The sequence below is a fragment of the Barbus barbus genome (assembly GCF_936440315.1).
Source record: "Barbus barbus genome assembly, chromosome: 39".
Classification (NCBI taxonomy): domain Eukaryota; kingdom Metazoa; phylum Chordata; class Actinopteri; order Cypriniformes; family Cyprinidae; genus Barbus; species Barbus barbus.
In genome coordinates, this window is record NC_136717.1 from 23,912,206 (window position 1) to 23,931,079 (window position 18,874).

The window sequence follows — 18,874 nt, forward strand, 5'->3', positions numbered from 1 at the left end:
AGTTCAAACATTCTTCAAAATATCTTCTTTTGTGTTCAGATTATTGCAGATTATTTCAATGCTGCCTCACATTAATAAAGAAGACAATAGCATAAAATCAAAGTTTTATGGTTGTAAAATTATATAACAAATAAAATTTTAGCTCATTATTAAGCAATCAATTTAGTTAAATTTCATTTTGTTCTCACCTACAACAAGTAGTTTTTAGATTTTAAACTATAAACAAGTAGATACAGTTTTGAAAAAGACAAAAAAGTTTGACAATATCCACAATTAACACGATGAACTACACTTGTGTGATTTTGAGGAGAAATTACTTCAAACATCTACTAAAAAGCATCAGAATACCAGCTAATTAAAAGCCATTATTGTTTGAGCTCAGATGCCCCTTTCTTTTTTATCTAATGCAAGAAAATTCCCACATTTTTAAAAAGTAAGCCTTGTCCAAATGGTCAAATAAGGTCACTGTAATCACAATTACTCTCACAATATTGTCTGCTCTGATTTGGACATGTAAACAAACACTAGCATTTGTTAGCCTCATTTGCTTGTCCTTTCACCTCATTTAACTCTTTTTCAGCAGTGATTTTTCAGGATCACTCCGTCTCAGGCTTTGCTCTTAAGAACACACGGCAAGCGGATTATATGATAATTAACCACTGCCCAGAGCTATTTTCTTCCTGTGGGCTCTGGCAAACAAATGTATTTATAGGTCTCTGAAGGTTGTTTAGTCCTATGCGCCTTCCCATGGTTCCTCAGGTTCTGAAGAGACCATCAATGTTTGATTAGAAACACACAGATCATCTCATGATTAAGGGGTGGGAAAGGTTCTTGGGTTCTTTTCCGGTAATCTGTGATTGAAATGTTTAACATACAAACAGCGACAATAAACCCTACAGATGACAATATTCACATAGATTCCCAAAAGGATGTAATCAGCAAGAAGATTAAAAAAAACCTTTATTCAGACAAATCTCACACAGACTGCTCTTGCAGCGAAAAGAGGAGGATGTTGTAGGCCAGATAAACAGCGCTCCTTCAAGTATCAGCACAAGAAAGACATTTCGAGAAACATTTCCATTATGGGAAAAGTCTCTATTTCAAAAAAATAAAAATACAAAGAATGGGTTATGGGTACAGCCAAAACAAACTACTTCACTAAACAATGACCTTATAGCAAACAAGTTTTTCTTCTTTACTAAAATAGGGATTTGTCTTTTTCTCAGAGATAACTTTCATGTCTGAATATTATTAAGAAGCATGTAGTCCTTAAATAGAGTTTGGTGTGTTTTGGCACAGGTTTATTTCAGCATAAAAGAATCCTTGTCCTTGGGTTTCAGCAATGGTCATTGGTCCATTATAAGGTCAGTTGTATTGGTTTAAAGCAGCAAGAATCCTACACAGTATGCATGACACCAGCAGGGCTCTTCAAGACAGCGTAAAATACAGGGGAATGTTTCAGTGAATGTGATCCAAGAAGTCAAAATGATTTAGGGATCCTCATGTTCCAGTGTAATAATGTGTGTTACATTTGGACAACTGTGTGGGCCAATCCCCAACAGCATCCTTGGAAAACAGAGTTCCTGTGTTCAGCTTTTATCCTGTTTTTCCGCAGAGGGCCATACTGAAGCGGGACATAATCAGAGATCGAAAAAGGTGTGTTGTATCCTTGGTGGTCTGCGGTTCTGTTTCGAATCTGAGCCGACACCATGTTTCTCTCTTTCACAACCTCACATCCAATACTAGCACTGAATATCAGGTCACAAACAGAGTCGTCAGCCACAAAAAAAAGTGAAAACTTTTGCTTGTTTAAAAGTGCCTTTATCCAGCAACCCGTGAAACATTAAAAAGCAATAAAACTATATTTTATACTGATCCTTTTATAGCCACATTATAATACGATTTCACGCTAATAAAGCTTTATGTTCGGACCTTGGAGGACAAAGACTTGGCACTTCACTTGATGCAGTAATAGGTTTGGACCCCATCCTAGCTTATCCTGCAAGTTTTATATGCCGGCACAAAAGTAAATATGATATGTAGGAGGTGTATTTTGGATTCTTGTGGACACTTGGACGGCTTGTCCAATCAGAGGTGACCTGGGTCATGCGTCACAAAGATAAGCCTGAACAAAAGCCGAGCCGCAGCTGCCTGGCCTTTTAAAAAGCTCTTCAAATGACCGCAAATGCTGCCTATATGCTCCGATATGCTTTGCTGCCAAACGTGTTGTCTTGGGTATATCATATTTAATGTGGAGTACAAAACGTTAATTTGTTGAAGAGGCTGACACATTGTGTGTCTCATGACTAGCGACTGAGCAAGTGTCTTTATATAAACGTACAGCGGGAAAACACAGCAGGCCTTTTTTTAGCCGCAGCACACTGGCGAAATGCTTATCTCCTAAGATGAGTCTGACAAGAGGGAAACCCTCTTAAGGGGGAGATTACGTGTCCAAATCCCAGCTCTGCACGTATGCTCATCGTTTTAAGGCAGCTTTACCTCTGTGTAAGACTACAGTGTCATTAGCGATGGCCCATTTTGTTTACATGCTGCTCTTATGCGTGCTGGCTTCGGTCTTTAAGGTGGTCAAGTTGCTACTGATCATGGCAGGTGGTCGAAAAGAGACTACAAATGCAGTAAGCTTATTTCTGGTGGTTTCTGGTAGACTGGGTGGGACTTCAGAAAAGGGCATGGCTAGTGGGAGGAGTCTTTGCTCCTTCATTTGCTGAGGAGCTTCTTCATGGCTACTGAACTACACAATGGTGAGCAATAATTTCATCAATGGACCTTTCATAGCTAATACTTGGTTGCTGTCATTCCCACTTTATTGCGGCTATGTTGGAATGCGCCAAAGGCAATTTCTAAAATGATGTTAAACACTTTCAGAAGGCCATCTAGAATCAAAATACTGCCCAGATTGTTGAACACTAAACCGTCACTGTTTGGTCCATATGTTCTGCTAGGATTGACTCTCTGCACAAGTCTCTGCGTCTATAAACCACTAATAGGAGTGCTTAGAAAAATATATATTTCTTAGGTATTTCATGCAGTTTTGATACACATATACTGTATGTTTACACATTTCCATACAAAACACGACAACATCCCAACTGTGATTCGTTTTCCCAGACACGAAGATGATATACTGGCAGCCTGTTTCAGTAGAAAAACTGGTTTTCATGAACAATACTGAAGTTAATATGATATTGAGTGATCTGTGTTTTCCATTGCAACTGTTCCCAAGGTCCAGGTCTAGTGGAGTGACATGTCCTCTGACTCTAATACGTGAGCAAGGCACAATTCAGCATGCAAATCTCCTGTAGCTTAGCGGCATTGCATGTTATCGTTAGTCTTTTTTTTTTTTTTTTATAGATTTTTCTTTGCAAACAACTTAAATAAATAACAAGTATATTTATACATTATACATAGACATGTATAAACTATATGCATTCCATATAACTTAAATAATAATTTATATTTATATATTTACAGCCCTGGCCCCCAGTGAACATAAAAAAGACAGTGGAGAAGTCGCTGCAGTGTTTTTCACGTCCTGCGGTGTTTGCGTGAGAGTGCGCAGACGCACGAGGTGTCTATTCGTATCCAGCGCCAACCCACCATCGATTCAACCTGAGTGAGAGCACGCACAAAAGTCTGCGAGGTTTTGCACTGTGAGTTCCAGTGCTTCTCGTCAATACCCCGACAGCTGCCCTTTTGGGACCTGCCTGTGTTACATCTCGTCTCCCAAAAGTACTGCTTGATATTTGTGCGTCCTGCATTGACAGTCCCCAAAATCGTGACCACTTGTCCCTTAATGTCCACAGCCGTGGTCCTGTCCGTCACCCACAGGCTGATGCTGTCACACACTGAAAACTCGCCCCTGTAGCTCTTGTGCTCGGTGTTCCGCTTCTGCCGTGTCTTGTTGGCACCGCTGTCGTCCTGGTTGCTGACAAAGTCGTCCATGAGGTAGAGCGGTGGCGGTTGCAGAGGAGGTCGGTCGCTGAGAAGCACTCGAGGCGAGTTGTAACGTTTGTGCTGACGCAGAAGCTCCGTGGAGATGTCCGTTACGGACTGGTCGCTGATGTTCTCCTTGTAGTCCGTCACTGCGGGCGGGTTTAAGGTGGAGGAAGGCAGCGCGTCGTCCTGCTTCTGTCGGCTGCGGCTGATGTCAGCCTGCAGGAGCTTTATGATGAGTGTGTTGATGGGGTCCTGCGTGGGCCGCTGCTTGTCCATCGTAGAGGCTGAGATACCATAGAGGTACGTGAGGAACATCACGTACAGCAAGATGGACATCACTAGATTCACCTGTAAGATCTGTGGAGAAACAGAAGGCAGTTTTATAAGCATGGTATCAAAAAAAGCAATAAACTTTCTCTTTTTTTTGGCCCTGCGACAGCACCGAATTCTCATGAAGCTCATTATTGCATGACAATTATTGGTGGCACTTCTCCAGCGTAACTGAATGCCATAGAGGCACATAGTTAATGGGTGTGCGGTAAAAGATGGCCTGCAGTGACATGCACATGAGCGTGTTTGTAGGGCCTCCCTTTTGGCATATTTATTTGAGTGCCTGGCACATCCATTTGGCACGCTGTACGTTCTGTTCGTAATATCATGAAACAGAAACCACAAAAGCAGCACAAAAGTCTGCTAAATCATTGGAGCATCATTAGAGCACACCATATCGCGGTGGTATAAAAGGTTATTTAAACTGGATTCAAGAAAAAATAAAAATCACTTATTCACCTTTATAACTTTTATTTCTGTACTTGCATTTTTTTCCATGCAATTATAATTAATAGGGACTAGAGCTTTTCAAGAACCACTTATATTTCGATTTGTTCTTCACACACTTAAAACATGCAGCGTACAAGTCAACTTTTATGAGACTTTTATGATACTTTATAGTTCTTTGGGGTCCTCTTGAAGGATTATTTGTAAAAGCATGGAAAAACTGCCAGCACATTTCTTGATTTCTCTGGTAACAGTTGCTGTTCACTACATTAGCAGTGAATGAAAATGAAAAATACAATGGAAAACGCTTCCAATAAATTATTAAAATAAAAATGCATCTGTTACTATTATGTAATAGACCTGAGCTAACGTTAATAAAGATTAACAAATACTTTAACAAATGTAATGCTAATTGCACTGAAAAAAGGTAACCTAAAAATGGTAAAATCTAAATTAACTGCTTTTGTTCAAGTCAAAAACAATATTCAATATCAGTGAATCCACCTAAATATAATTTATACCAACAAAACTACATTTTATGGGTTACATAAAACAGAAATAGCTCTTTAAGGTAACAATTACAGGATACCACTTTTATAGTGTGTTACTATTTCATCTCTATTTCATTTTATGTCTCACAAAAAAAATATATATTTTTCAATTTTGGGTGAACTACTGTGTTCTTTTAACACAATATTGCCTTTTTCCACATTGCTTCAAGAAGGTCTGTCCCCTGTGAGTTGTTGGTGATATTCAGTGCAGAGTTTCATGCTAAATAAGGTAAGAGTTGTGGCCTGCCATAATCTTGTGTGGTTATTTTAATACTAACAATTACAGTTAACAGCCTTTCGATTTTCTTTTCAACAGCATGCGAGCAGCAGGCCTCACTTGGTAATTATCAGATACGTCACTTTCCTGGTATGACAAGGATACCAATTATTTTTCAAAACTCCTAACTAGACATCAGTAAAAGTACACATTCCTTCTCCGGTCTACCTGAATAACCAGAAACTGACTTGTTGTTTTCAGGTTTTCTTTCAGAGCAGCGTCTCGATTGTGCGTTCTGTGATCACCTGAAATCAAACTGATTTAACGAGAGAATGTGAGCCACTGCGTCAAACCTAGAGTAAAGTGACACTAAACTATAGACTGCAGTGCAAAGTGCAACTTTGGAACTGAGGTCTAATGATGACACTGATGCACAAAGACAGACGTGTTGCAGACAGTCAAGGGTTACAGCTGCTTCATCAGAGGACCATTTGGCATCAGTATCTGATGAAAATAAATATCCAGTGTGCTTCCTAATTTTTAAGCTGCCCCGGGTGTTTCTATATCTTTTCAGAACCACATGTCTTGCCTTCGAAGGACTGCAGGGTTTGGGAGGTCTTGCCATGGTGGTTGATAGTGTCATGGGATGCTTGGTTTGTTACATAATCGATTGGTTTTAAATTAGACTTTGGTGACGGAAACAAACACAAAAGACCTCTTGTTCTATAGGAATGTTTGATCTTTTATCATTTGACACTGAGTTCAGATTAGTTCACCTGGATTTTACAGAAGATTATCTAATTTGTCATTGATGTCACAAATTTGCAGCCAATTGTCTGCGTGCACTATCAACACTGACCTTTGTTGTTTAAGAGATTGAAATCTTGATGTCTGTAAGGGACAGGCGAATGAGGGAGTGTGAATCAGACCCACGGCGCTCAGAGGAGACTGTTAATCACTCCGTCCTCATTATCGGTCAATAAGCATCACTAATTTTGCTTTTTGGCAGGGGTGATGCCTGCAATTAAACATTGGTGCTTCAAAAGAGGGACGGCACAACAAAGTCACCTTGCAGGCAGTGGTGTAGAAAATTACTCAGTTTTATTGCCTTTACAGATTCATTTTTTATGCCTGTGCAGTTGCTGAGTGCACAACAACCACATTACTGAAGTTGTGACTGAATAATTGTTCTAAATATATAATCTGTAGTAAAGAATTTTGCAAGGGAATCATCTTAATTCCAAGGTGTGCTAATAAGCTAAATTTGATAAACCAAATCCAATTTACATTTGCAGGGCATATAGCAAGACACAAAGGGATCAAATTTGCACTAAATTCTCTAAATCTGTTAAGAATCAAAATAAGGCCAAAAATGCAAAATCCCTGCAATTAAACTGTTTTTATGCATGTTTGTTCAAAATAAAATACACTTTATTTAACCATAACAGCCTTCAACAGAGTTTTTTTGGGGTTGTATATATATATATATATATATATATATATTCATATATATTTTCACGTGTTGGCGTTTGCTAATACACACACACACACACACACTAAATTAAAAAATATTTACTCCGTTAAAAATAACTGTAACTGTATTTATGGGGGAAGTCATGGCCTAATGGTTAGAGAGTCGGACTCCTAATCCAAAGGTTGCGGGTTCGAGTCTCGGGCCGGCAGGGATTGTAGGTGGGGGGAGTGAATGTCCAGCGCTCTCTCCACACTCAATACCACGACTGAGGTGCCCTTGAGCAAGGCACCGAACCCCCAACTGCTCCCCGGGCGCCGCAGCATAAATGGCTGCCCACTGCTCCGGGTGTGTGTTCACGGTGTGTGTGTGTTCACTGCTCCGGGTGTGTGTTCACGGTGTGTGTGTGTTCACTGCTCCGGGTGTGTGTTCACGGTGTGTGTGTGTTCACTGCTCCGGGTGTGTGTTCACGGTGTGTGTGTGTTCACTGCTGTGTGTGTGCACGTTGGATGGGTTAAATGCAGAGCACGAATTCCGAGTATGGATCACCATACTTGGCAGTATGTCACTTCACTTCACTTATTTCATCTCGTGGAAACGTTTGGTACTGCGCCCTAACAAAATCTTACAGATTTTATTTTTTGAAATATCAACCTCAAATTTGGAACAAAACTAAAGATGCTAATTATGCTAACAACTAAAACATGTTTTGTAAAACTTACATTTCAACTAACATTTTTAAAAACGTATTTCTGAGCATTTTTCATAATAATAAATGTTTTTGTTTCACTTTTTTTTTTCTTTTCTTTTTTTTACAATTTTTTAGTTAACTATTCCATTCATGTAATTTAGGACCATAAATCCCATAAAAATACAAAAATTTAATACATTAATTAGATTTAAATGGAAAAAAAAAAATCGGAAAAAATTTAAATAAATAAATTCAGTCATTTTTACTGCCACGTGAGCAGCACCAAAAGATTAAAAAAAAAACATTGCATAAAAACATTTCGTGACTATCCCAGAGAGCCTGTGAGAATGTATGTGTATTGATTACGATTTTGTTGTAGTGTTTATATGCATTTGCAGTGAACTATTTCAAATTGTGAAACATTCCCATGTGCACCTAAATTGAGAACAGAAAACATCAATTTGAAATGCTTCGTCTTTGTGGACACAATTTTGCGTCTCATACCCCATAAATGCATAGCCTCCGGGGAAAAGTGTACAAAAGCACAAGATACTGGAATGAATGTCAATTACTCTCACCATTTGGGCTCATTCAGGGGAACACGGGGTGGAAATTTACTTGGAGCTCCAGACCAGGGTTGAACAGATAATCTTTTTCATCCTCTTAAGTGCGATCAAATGCTTGGCTATGTTTGTATACGTCCAGTAAGCTTTTAAAAGGGTTCTTCTACATTAAGCTGCAAAAATGGCCTATAATGAGCAACTCGGTCGCGTTAAAGTCAACTTGCTTCCCTTGAAGCGTAATTTATAACACAACAAATGATGTGAGAGAATGCACTTGAATCTGGTTCGACCATGTTTGTATAGATAATCCTTCGCATCCTCTTAACTGCTCTCAAATACTTAGCTGTGTTTCTTCATGTGCTGCAAACATTGTCGGAGACCTTCTAGGAAGCACGGCTTAATGCGATCCCTCGCTAAACTAACAAGAGTTTAGGGTCTGATCCATGCAGAGGGCCTTTCCGAAAGCTTTCCTCTCAAACACGCGTTTAAAATCTCGAAGACTCTGACATATTTCTTTATGTGCCTTGCTCTGTCATGTTGCATAAATGCAGGAAGTTCACGTCTCACAGGAGCACAGATGTGCATTCATGTGTCTTCCTGGATGAACAGCAGCTTAAACGTTTGTCTTCAGGAAGGTGCCAAAAAGGATTGGTAGGGGGAGATTCTTCTAACATCACAAATGATTGCAGCTCAGCCTGAGATACAGTGCTTCACCATTTCTATGTAAAACGTTGCAGTATGCTAATGCTAATATGAAATTGCTCACACTTTCATTCAGTGTAAATCTCCCTGCTAGCTGTATATGAGCATTTGGCTTTAGTTCACTGCAACAAATTTTAACATAAATATGATGGGGTTTTTTTCCAGTGAAACACAAAAAGGAGACATTTGAAGAATCTTGATACAGCTGTTTACAGCATGCAATAATGGCTCCAAAAACACAAAAAAGCACCCAAGAACCTGACCTTATGTCTTGTACGTTATATTCTAACTTTTCTGAAGTCATGCAATATGTGTGAGGATCTAACCAAAATTGAAGCCGTTTAAAATCTTGCACCAGTACAGATTTGTGCTGGCGAGAAAGAAAATCAAGAGTTGCAGCAGATAGAAAGGTTTTGAATGAATTTTGTTAAATATTCCTCATATGTGATCCTTGACCACAAAACCAGTCTTAAGTCGCTGGCTTAATAGCAATAGCTAAAAATACATTGTATGGGTCAAAAAAAAATTTTTTATTGCCAGAAATCATTAGGAAATTAAATAAAGATCATGTTCTATGAATATATTTTGTACATTTCCTACTGTAAATATATCAAAACTTCATTTTTGATTAGTAATATGCATTGCTAAGAACTTAATTTGGACAACTTTAAAGTCGATTTTATCATAATTTGATTTTTTCGCACCCTCAGATTCCACATTTCAAATATCTGTATCTCGGCCAAATATTGTCCTATCATAACAAACCATATATCAATGGAAAGCTTATTTATTGAGCTTTCATGTGATGTATAAATCTCAATTTAGAAAAATGTACCCTTATGACTGGTTTTGTGGTCCACGGTCACATATAGTGGATGACTTCAGAAGACTCTTGGACCACTTTTATGGTGCTTTATATAAATATATATATTGCAAAAACATCATGAGTTTGCAATGATATTTCCCTTATTAAAAAGAGAGTAAAACGAGAGCAAAAAGCATTTCCTGCCATCACTTTCACATAGTTACGTTACTATTTTGTTGCATAATGATATATGCTCTATTACTGGTAAACTAAGTGTAATTATATTTTTTCAAGACAATTAAGTAGCATGTCAACATATTTAAGGCTGTTTTCTAAGTCATTTTGTTGGATATGATTAATGCACAATAACAGACAATATATAATTTTCTGATAAAATAATATATATATATATATATATATATATATATATATATATATATATATATATATATTGTTACAGAATTCCAAAGGATATTTAAAGAGGGTTACAACATTGTTCATTATAAACAATAGAAATAACAAAGCAAAAGCCAAACTTACTAAAGTGCCCAAACTCACAGAGGGCAGCAATGAATCCCTTAATACAATTAAACTGGAGAAAAACAAGTGAATTGTGAGTCCTCAATGCACTTCATGCTGAAATCACAGTATATGCTAAGCTATTTTGGCATTTGGTAACATTCTTGGTTAAAAACGCTGTCTGCTACAGGCCCACCAGTGGGATAAATCACTCCCTACAAAAACTCTTATGTCTGACCCAAATTGAGCATGACATGAAAGGATGGATGATTTTAAGTGGTGAATGATTTTCACCATTTCCCTTGGTGGCAGTTCCACTCACAACCTCCCAGCCAAACCACACCAGGCTGTTTTAAGCGCCTGGAATGACACTTTAAGTTCATGTGATTGGCCTAGTCAGCTGAGAGGGCAGTTAATGGACTCTTGGTTGATTTCTTAGGAATGCCCAAATTTGTTGATGCCCCAATCCATTTAAATGAGGTCAGAGAAGAGAAAAGCTGTCTGTGGACTTTTAACAATTATGAAAAGTCCAGGACAAGATAATACTTTTCATGTGGCATCAAGTACCTGGTGGGCAGGTACAGTGCAAGCTCAAACATTCAGCTGTTTTTCCATTTTTGCCAAGACTTAATTGTTGTGCACTGCTGATACCTATGTTTGCATGAATGGCACATCGACATGACTTTGGGCAATACAAATTATGTAACACATTCAGCATATTTCATGTTATCACATTGTATGCCAGGTTTGGACAGATTCAAAATTTGCTCTAGGAGTGGACTGATCTTCAGCGAATCAGAGGGATATTGTTTTTAAATCACCCTGGGTCCTTTTTACTCTAGCGCTGCTCCTCATCAGCTAAAATATATACAGTGACGGCAATAGATAACAGCCCAACAAGATTCCTTGACTAAATGCTAAACAAGCAAGCATTGTTTAGGAGCTCACAAGTCCATCGCCTCAGAAACTACATCAAGAAATTCCTTTTCACTTACAAGTGACTCTCACAAAAACTGTCCTCCGCAATCAGTTTGATCTCTGCAAAAAGGAATTACTTTTTATATAACCTGAGTCCTGTGACCTTACCAGCTATGGGCCTACTGGTAGCTGCTTCACTTTTCAGTGGAAAACAAAGGTCCTGGCTATCAAGCCAATATTTTATAATGACATAATATTAAACTGCATACAACAGCACACTCAGTGAACCTTTATTTCAGGACACGGGAGCATTAGGCATCAAAATCTGGTCCTTGATGTCCTTTAACTGGTTTAGGACACTCGATGCCCAGCTCGGCACTTGCCTCGGGATTAATCCTTATAAACACTTGTGGTTTCCTTAATATTTAAAACAGCAACCAAAAGGTCACTAGAAGTCTGAATAAAAATGAGTTTTGTTACTTTGACTTTGCACAGCATACCTGTTCTCCCAACAGCAAACCTTTCCATCAGACAGCTGTGATATATAACAAATAACAATCAATTACATGCATAATTCTGTCTTGTTTTCGATTACACTTGAAGTTCAAACCTACAGAATAGCATGTTCATGTATGACAGGTGTTAATCTCTCACAGCACTGTGTCAGTGGCCTCGACATCAGGGCTTCTTCACCTCCTACGCACATCATCTAAGACTGGCCAAGGAGGCTTACAACTCCCTGAGCTTTTAACTCCTAGAGGATTGGCCTGAGATTAGCAACAGCCTTCACACCAACCAATGCACCATTTAACACACCGTTCAGTCTAGTATGCTTGGATAACACAGATATTGGAGTTGAACGCTCAACATGAACTGGACTGTTTTAGCATTCACTGACTAATCCACTCAATGGCCAGTTTGTATTAACATATTGACGTATTTACAGCAAATATACGTTTCTTTTCTGATGAATCCATTTAGACAGCTGAATATATGATTAAACACAGTGTTGGGTGTAGTGAAATACAACTAACTTGACTTACGTAATTGGATTACTTTTTCCAAGTCATTTTTAATGCGTTCCTTTTAAATTTACAACTAAATATCTAAGGTACCTTTTCAAATAGATTTATTGATTGAGACCTCTTGTTGTGAGAAATTGTAGAGGCGTTGTCTGCGCTGTGTAAACATGATGGTTATTGTAGTTCTAGACTAAATGTGAACATGCATCTACTCATCACACTTGCTCAAAAACAGATTCAGTATTTCTAGAAATGAATAAAAACAACGAAATGAATGCAAATCTGCAGTAATTAAATCTGTTAAATAGCACAAATATACTTTCCCCCAGTTTTACAGACATGGCTTAAACCTAGTCCTAGTCTAAAATGTAAATCTGAGCTGTTTCAACTGAAAGAAACTTGCACTGACTGATCTTAAAACATGTCAGTGCCTTTGTTTTATCTTAAGATGCACACTAGTAATGCTTTTTTCTAAGGCATGTTTATAAAAATTACTTAAATGTCCTAATTAAACTATGGCCTAATCCTGGTTTAGGCTAAATCCTGTCTATGAAACCAGGCCTTTATGTATTTAATCTCACTGCTTACCTTTGACGGTCCAATTCAACCAAACATGCAAAAATGACTATAAGCATCACATTTGTGTGTGTGTATTTATTGCTGCAATAAGAGTGTTATTGTTATTAATTTATTTTTTGTTAGCATGCTCAACTCAGGTGAGTAAAAGTAATGCAAATGTAATGTAATGCGTTACTTTCCATAAAAAGTAACTAAGTAACTTTTTTAGGGAGCAATGCAGTATTGTAATGTATTACTTTTAAAAGTAACTTTCCCCAACACTGATTATACCTTACGGTAAATCCACAACCAGTTTCCCATTCTTAGGGTTATTTTCTGTCAGACTGGGTTTGTAATCTTGAGAGGAGTGCCATATGTCCTACTACAGAACAGCAAGACAATCAATCGAGCTAACAGATACTGATACACTTTGTATACTTCAGTCACATGAAGTTAGATTTTAGTTTTGGGAAGATACTGAATCAAAGAGTTTTCCATTCAGGCACACTATGAACTGTTTAGCTATATTGTTTGAGATTGAAACGTGCATACATGTCACTGGAGAAATAGAAATAGTACAATGAGAGGGAGAATACAATATAAAAAAGGTAAAAGCCATAAAATAGTCTGTTAGCAATGCACTGGCACGTTGAAAGCATCATGCAAAATGGCATGCTATCTTATGGTATCTATCAACAGGACATGACACTATGAACGTACATATTTCTTGTGTTTCAGAAGAGCTACCCAAGTTGATGGATTCAGCGGAAGAAATCCACCCAGGATTTTCAAAGAAGAGCGTCTAAACCCTAATGCTGTCCAATTACCTCCAGATGTTCCCCTAAAAGAACGAAAAATAGACCCCCCCTCCCCTGTCTGGACACTCTCCATCCACCCAGCACCCTGTACTAACTTCCATCTGGATTCATCTCGGCTTGGTTCTGAATGTTTTTGAGATGTAAGACGTGACCTGCAGTGTTTGAAAACCCTTCAAGTGGCATTCATTACAATCAAGCAAACATATGCAGATGCAGACTAACTTTGCATATTAAGTTCAGAAGACACACGTTTTAGCTTTTATGATTTATTGGTGAGTTTTGTCAAAGGTTTTCAGAAAACTAGACAAGCTGTGTAAACTGTCAGCTCAAAGTACATACACATGAGCACATGCAGCGTTTTTACAAAGTAGGCTAGCTTAGCATGTCATATTTTCAGTGCCTCGTGACGTGAGTTGTTCACTGAGCGTTCAGTGTAGGGGACGCATTGCAGCTGTTTGGCAGCTTGTGTCAACGCCTCTCTTCAGCACACTTCATTCAATCGGCATGTGTTTTTGGTAAGTTCTGATTATCGGCCAACACACTGAAGGGTATATGACAAGTGTAAGTTAATATGATAAAAATGAAAAATGTCAAATTTTGGCAGCCAATGCCTTAATTTTTGGCATTATAAGAGCAATTATAACATCATTAAAGGGCTAAATTCCTTAAGATTTAAAAATGTTGTTCTAGTTATCATCTTGGTCTCACAAGCAGCATCCCAGGTAAGAAATTTAGGTTATAAAAACATTGCGGGATCATTGTTTTGAAGTTGCTCTAATGTAAAGTATCTAAATATTCTAAGAACGTTAAAATGTCCAGCTTTCTTGTCGGAATTAGATAATAATTTAAAGGTTCCTAAAACGTTTCTCACAACGTTCTATTAAAGGGATAATTCACCCAAAAATGAAAATTCTGTCATCATTTGCTCACCCTCAAGTAGTTCCAAACCTGTATGAATTTCTTTGTTCTGCTGAACACAAAGGAAGATATTTTGAAGAAAGTTTGTAACCAGGCTGTTTTGGGGCACCATTGACTTCCATAGTAGGAAAAAAATTAATTCTAATGGAAGTCAATGGTGCCCCAGAACTTCTCTGTTTCCCAAATTCTTCAGGATATCTTCCTGGTAGTGTTCCGAAAATGTTATTTGAATGTTATATTTAATATTCTAAGCATGTTTTCTCTCAACATTTTGAGAACCTTCATCAAGAATAAATAACATTATAAGGACGTCCCTGAGAATTTTGTTTGTTATAAGAACAAATATTACATATTAAAAAAGATATAAGAATGCTCTATAACTTTTTGTTCTATAACTTTTTAAAAATGTTAGTAAAAGCGGTCACAACATTCCCTGTTACCTAGGATTTAACAGAAAAATATTAGTTCTTTAGAATATTTCGTTCAAACAAATGGCCTTCCGTTAATTGCATTCCAACTTGTAAGTGCTGATCATCAGCCAATGCACTGAATGGTCTAAACTAATAGGACAAAAGCGAAAAATGTGCCTATCAAATTTTGACTGCCAATTCTTTCCTGTTTTGACACTATTTGAGTGAATATGACACCACTAAAAGTTTTTATTACATCATTTTCTTCCAACAAATGGTCTTCCATAGCATAAAAACTAGTGATTTTTCTGCTGACTGCTGAATTTAATGCAATTAAAAGTAGCAAAATGTTAAAGTCAGGTGTCTTCATTAAAGCATGGTGCTATAAAAATGATTTTAGACTATCAGTGTGAAGTCTGGGAGTCGTTAACGTTACTTTTATAGAATAATAAACACAGAACAAGCTCTCTGTTTGACATGGCACTGCCAAACACAACAGTTAGTGTAATTAACACATCTTGGAGTTTGTAACATGATCATGTTGGTTGTTCGAATGTAATGTGATAGATGGGTGTTTGGCAGCTGACAGCAACACTTTGTCAAGGATACAAACTACAAAAGGTGTAGCCACTTCCCACTCAGAAGGGTTGATATTTCTACCACGGCTTCATGTTTAATGCATATCAACTCACGGCACTTCCAGAACAAATGCTAGAAGCCTTTTGGAGAAACTGAAGTATTCTGGGTATTCAGGCACACAAAACGTGTTTTCAAACAAGTCCAAATTTATTTTTAAGAAAAATGGGTCTTATTTTGTACCTATTTCAAATTTTATTAACTCAAGTATAGGTTTCATGGTAAAAACCAAACACACACGCGCACACAAATTAGCTCCTGACTACAATATCCAAATATGGATATTGTGGGAAGTGTGTGGTTTTAATATGGATATTGTGAGGAGTGTATGTTTTAAATGCTGTTTAGACAGCAACCATAGCATATCAAACACCATCTTCCCAGCTAACATTCTCAAAACATCCTGGCAATGTTATGAACAAATATTCTTCCAGTATCGTTAATAGAATGTTTGTCAAAAGTTATATGGTGTTTAATAATATTCAAAAAAGGAATGTTCAGATATAAAGAATGTTTAGAATGTTCAGAGAACATTCAAAAGTAACATTCTGATCATGTTTGCAAAATGATCAAATGGAATGTTCGTATAAGAAAGAACAAATGCATTTAAAAAAACTGAATGTTTTGAACATTCAGAGAACATTTTTTTCCCCCAGATTGTTCCTAAAATATATTTTTGTGAGCTGGATTGAACATTTCTGGCACAAATGACTAATTACCTTGTTGGAGATTTATTTGGACTATTCGTATTGTTTCTTTTTATGATTTATCTGAAGCAATATCTCTCTTTGCAATAAAGATGGATGCTCTGCTTAGGATTCTCACTATTAGCAAAACTATAGCCACGTATGGAAATGCACAGTCAAATTCTGGTAAAGCATTTGCTCTTTTAGCCACTTAAAAGCACAAGTAAAATCACAAGTATGAATGTATTACAATACCCAGCATGCCATACTTCCGTGTATCATGTCACACAATATCAATGCTGCGCTGATAAGGTAAACACTATTACAAATTCTGCGCTGTTAAGCTGTGCAGTATTGTTGCACTATCATTAGCTATAATAGGTTTTGTTTTCTGTACAATAATCGATAGTGTGCAAAATGAAGAGTTACTAAGAAAATGAATAGTTATTAAGTGCTTCATTTCTTTGAACCTGGCCTAGATAAATTATGTATTTCAGCCTGGCTGCCATCTGTCATTTTGACGATGGGTCTGTCAGTGAAGTGTACCGACAGCTTAGACTTTGTAACCTGTTAGCGAAGCATGCTTTATGAAATATGAAAACAGCCGAGCCACGTTTATCAAGATGAAAAATATAATTTCCTGCTCTATCTATCTGCATGATTTGGCATACATAAAGTATTCTATAATGAGACGATCCATATATGGTCACCGTTGTGAATTTCCCACAGTTTAAACATAGTGACCAAAAAAAGAGACAGTTTTTGGGTACATAAGTGACCCATGATAAAGTTGATGAGATTCTCTGATGGCCAGCCAACATTTTTTGCTGTTCCCATTTTAAAGTGACAGATAGTTTCCCAGAAAAATAAGGATGCACTGCACCTGGCTGAACATTTACCACTACAGTTTTCCGAGCCACTACACAGATGAACTCAAACTAGAGCCTGGTAGTGTTTCAAAGCCACAATAATGGAGAAAATCACATAAGTGAATTGGTTATCCTGTTAGCTAAAACACCTATTGTGTACGAGGTGTGCAATGTCACCAGGCCTAGTTAAGATGGTATTCTGCAAATAGATATAATTGAAATTTAGAAAATTTTATTTAGATTTTTTTTTTATAATCTGTTGTGTATTTATTCACATACACTTACTAAAGAAACTTGTACTTCAATTTTTACTCAGAATAAAATAAATACTTTTCTTTACAAGTTATCAAAATAGCATGAAATTCCAATTTTGTGTGATTTATTAATCTCTATAATGACTTCAGATTAGAGAAAAGTCCTCAAATAGTGCAATAGGTTCACCGCGGTCAGGTCCCATATTTCTTTTGACACATGTTCACCAGTAAATCTAAGTTATTTGCATTAACCCTTTAGCCTCCCTGTCAGTGGGTGCCTCATGTCGAATCCTTTATTTGACAGATGCTTGTTTCAGGAGCATGTCTGCACAAGATTTCCCTCGACACACACAGCAAACATAAGCAGAAACGCACACAGACAGGACTATCAAAACACAAGTGTGTGGGGGGGGGGAATATGCATGCAACTTCCAGCTGATGAACAGGAAGAGCAATAACTTTAACCCACCGAAAAACTTCAGGGCTTCGACAGCACTGGCATCTCCAGCACAGATTTATGTGGATTATCTATTTTAGGGATTGTCTGCCAATCTCAGCCAGCTCTCGGAGGAAAGACCCAAGAGCAAAGCGTTTAAACAACATCTAAGTCTATTTTAAAGTCTTGCATTTAAGTTATGTTGTTTTATCAGTTAAAGTCGAGCGACTTTTCAAATTACTGCATTTGAACCTTTTGTAGTTAGAGACAGATCTAGACCGCTCAATGTATAGTTAGAAGACCTCGCAAAAAAAAAAAGAGTTTTCTTGGCAATCTATTGTTTTGTGCATAAAGAGAAGAAGAGCACTTTGAAAGATAAGTGAATTTGCCCGTACTGGTTTTCAGTTCAGCCCGAGGCTATGAGCAGTTCACATTCTTCCCAAATACACAAATGCGCAGAAAGTTCCTCAGACACATTAACGCTAATGTTTATATGCAATATTGTAAATTACGCACTTGTTTCTCCCAGAAAACGTATTGTTTTACGAGCAAATATTGGCTGCGTGAACTTTTCAATGATTAATCGCACAGAAAAACGTCCTGGAGAACAAGAGCAAATGCGCAACCGTGCCAAGAGCCTTCCAGATTGCCATCGAACGACCCATGGAAGCAGTTCGAATAAACAAAGTTTATAAAGATACATACCGTAATAAAGGTAACCATAGCATCGGTGAGGAAACATTCAGCAGTGCCGACATAAAGGTGATGAGTTTATAACGAATCCTTTTTTGAAAGTTTCCAGCTCGAAAGCGCGCTGTGCGTGCGGAGAGTCTTACTGGCGAGTACAGCGCGCAGATCTCTCTCTCTCTCTCTCTCTCTCTAGCTCTCTCTCTTTCTCAACAAGCATAATCTTCTACTCTCCTGTGCACATCCAGCACGGACAGATGGCTTTTATAGGGTTGCTGTGCTTAGTCCAAAGTGATGCCGTTCTCCTTAGTCAATCATGCATTTGTAAGTCTAATAAGTTTAATAATAACATTAACACGCTTATTACTGTACATTAACTAATGACCAGTTCAGCATTAAATGGAAACGC

The 18,874-nt window shown here is 37.6% G+C and overlaps 1 protein-coding gene across 1 annotated transcript; it reads right to left on the bottom strand.

Annotated features, from left to right (window-relative positions):
* Positions 1 to 943: 943 nt before the first annotated feature.
* Positions 944 to 18,644, bottom strand: ntf3 (neurotrophin 3). The gene is made up of 2 exons (XM_079398934.1): positions 18,484 to 18,644; positions 944 to 4,314 (listed from the first exon to the last, which is right to left on the bottom strand). The coding sequence occupies exons 1-2, from the start codon at positions 18,499 to 18,501 to the stop codon at positions 3,547 to 3,549; spliced, it is 786 nt and encodes a 261-aa protein (XP_079255060.1). The 5' UTR covers positions 18,502 to 18,644; the 3' UTR covers positions 944 to 3,546.
* Positions 18,645 to 18,874: the final 230 nt, after the last annotated feature.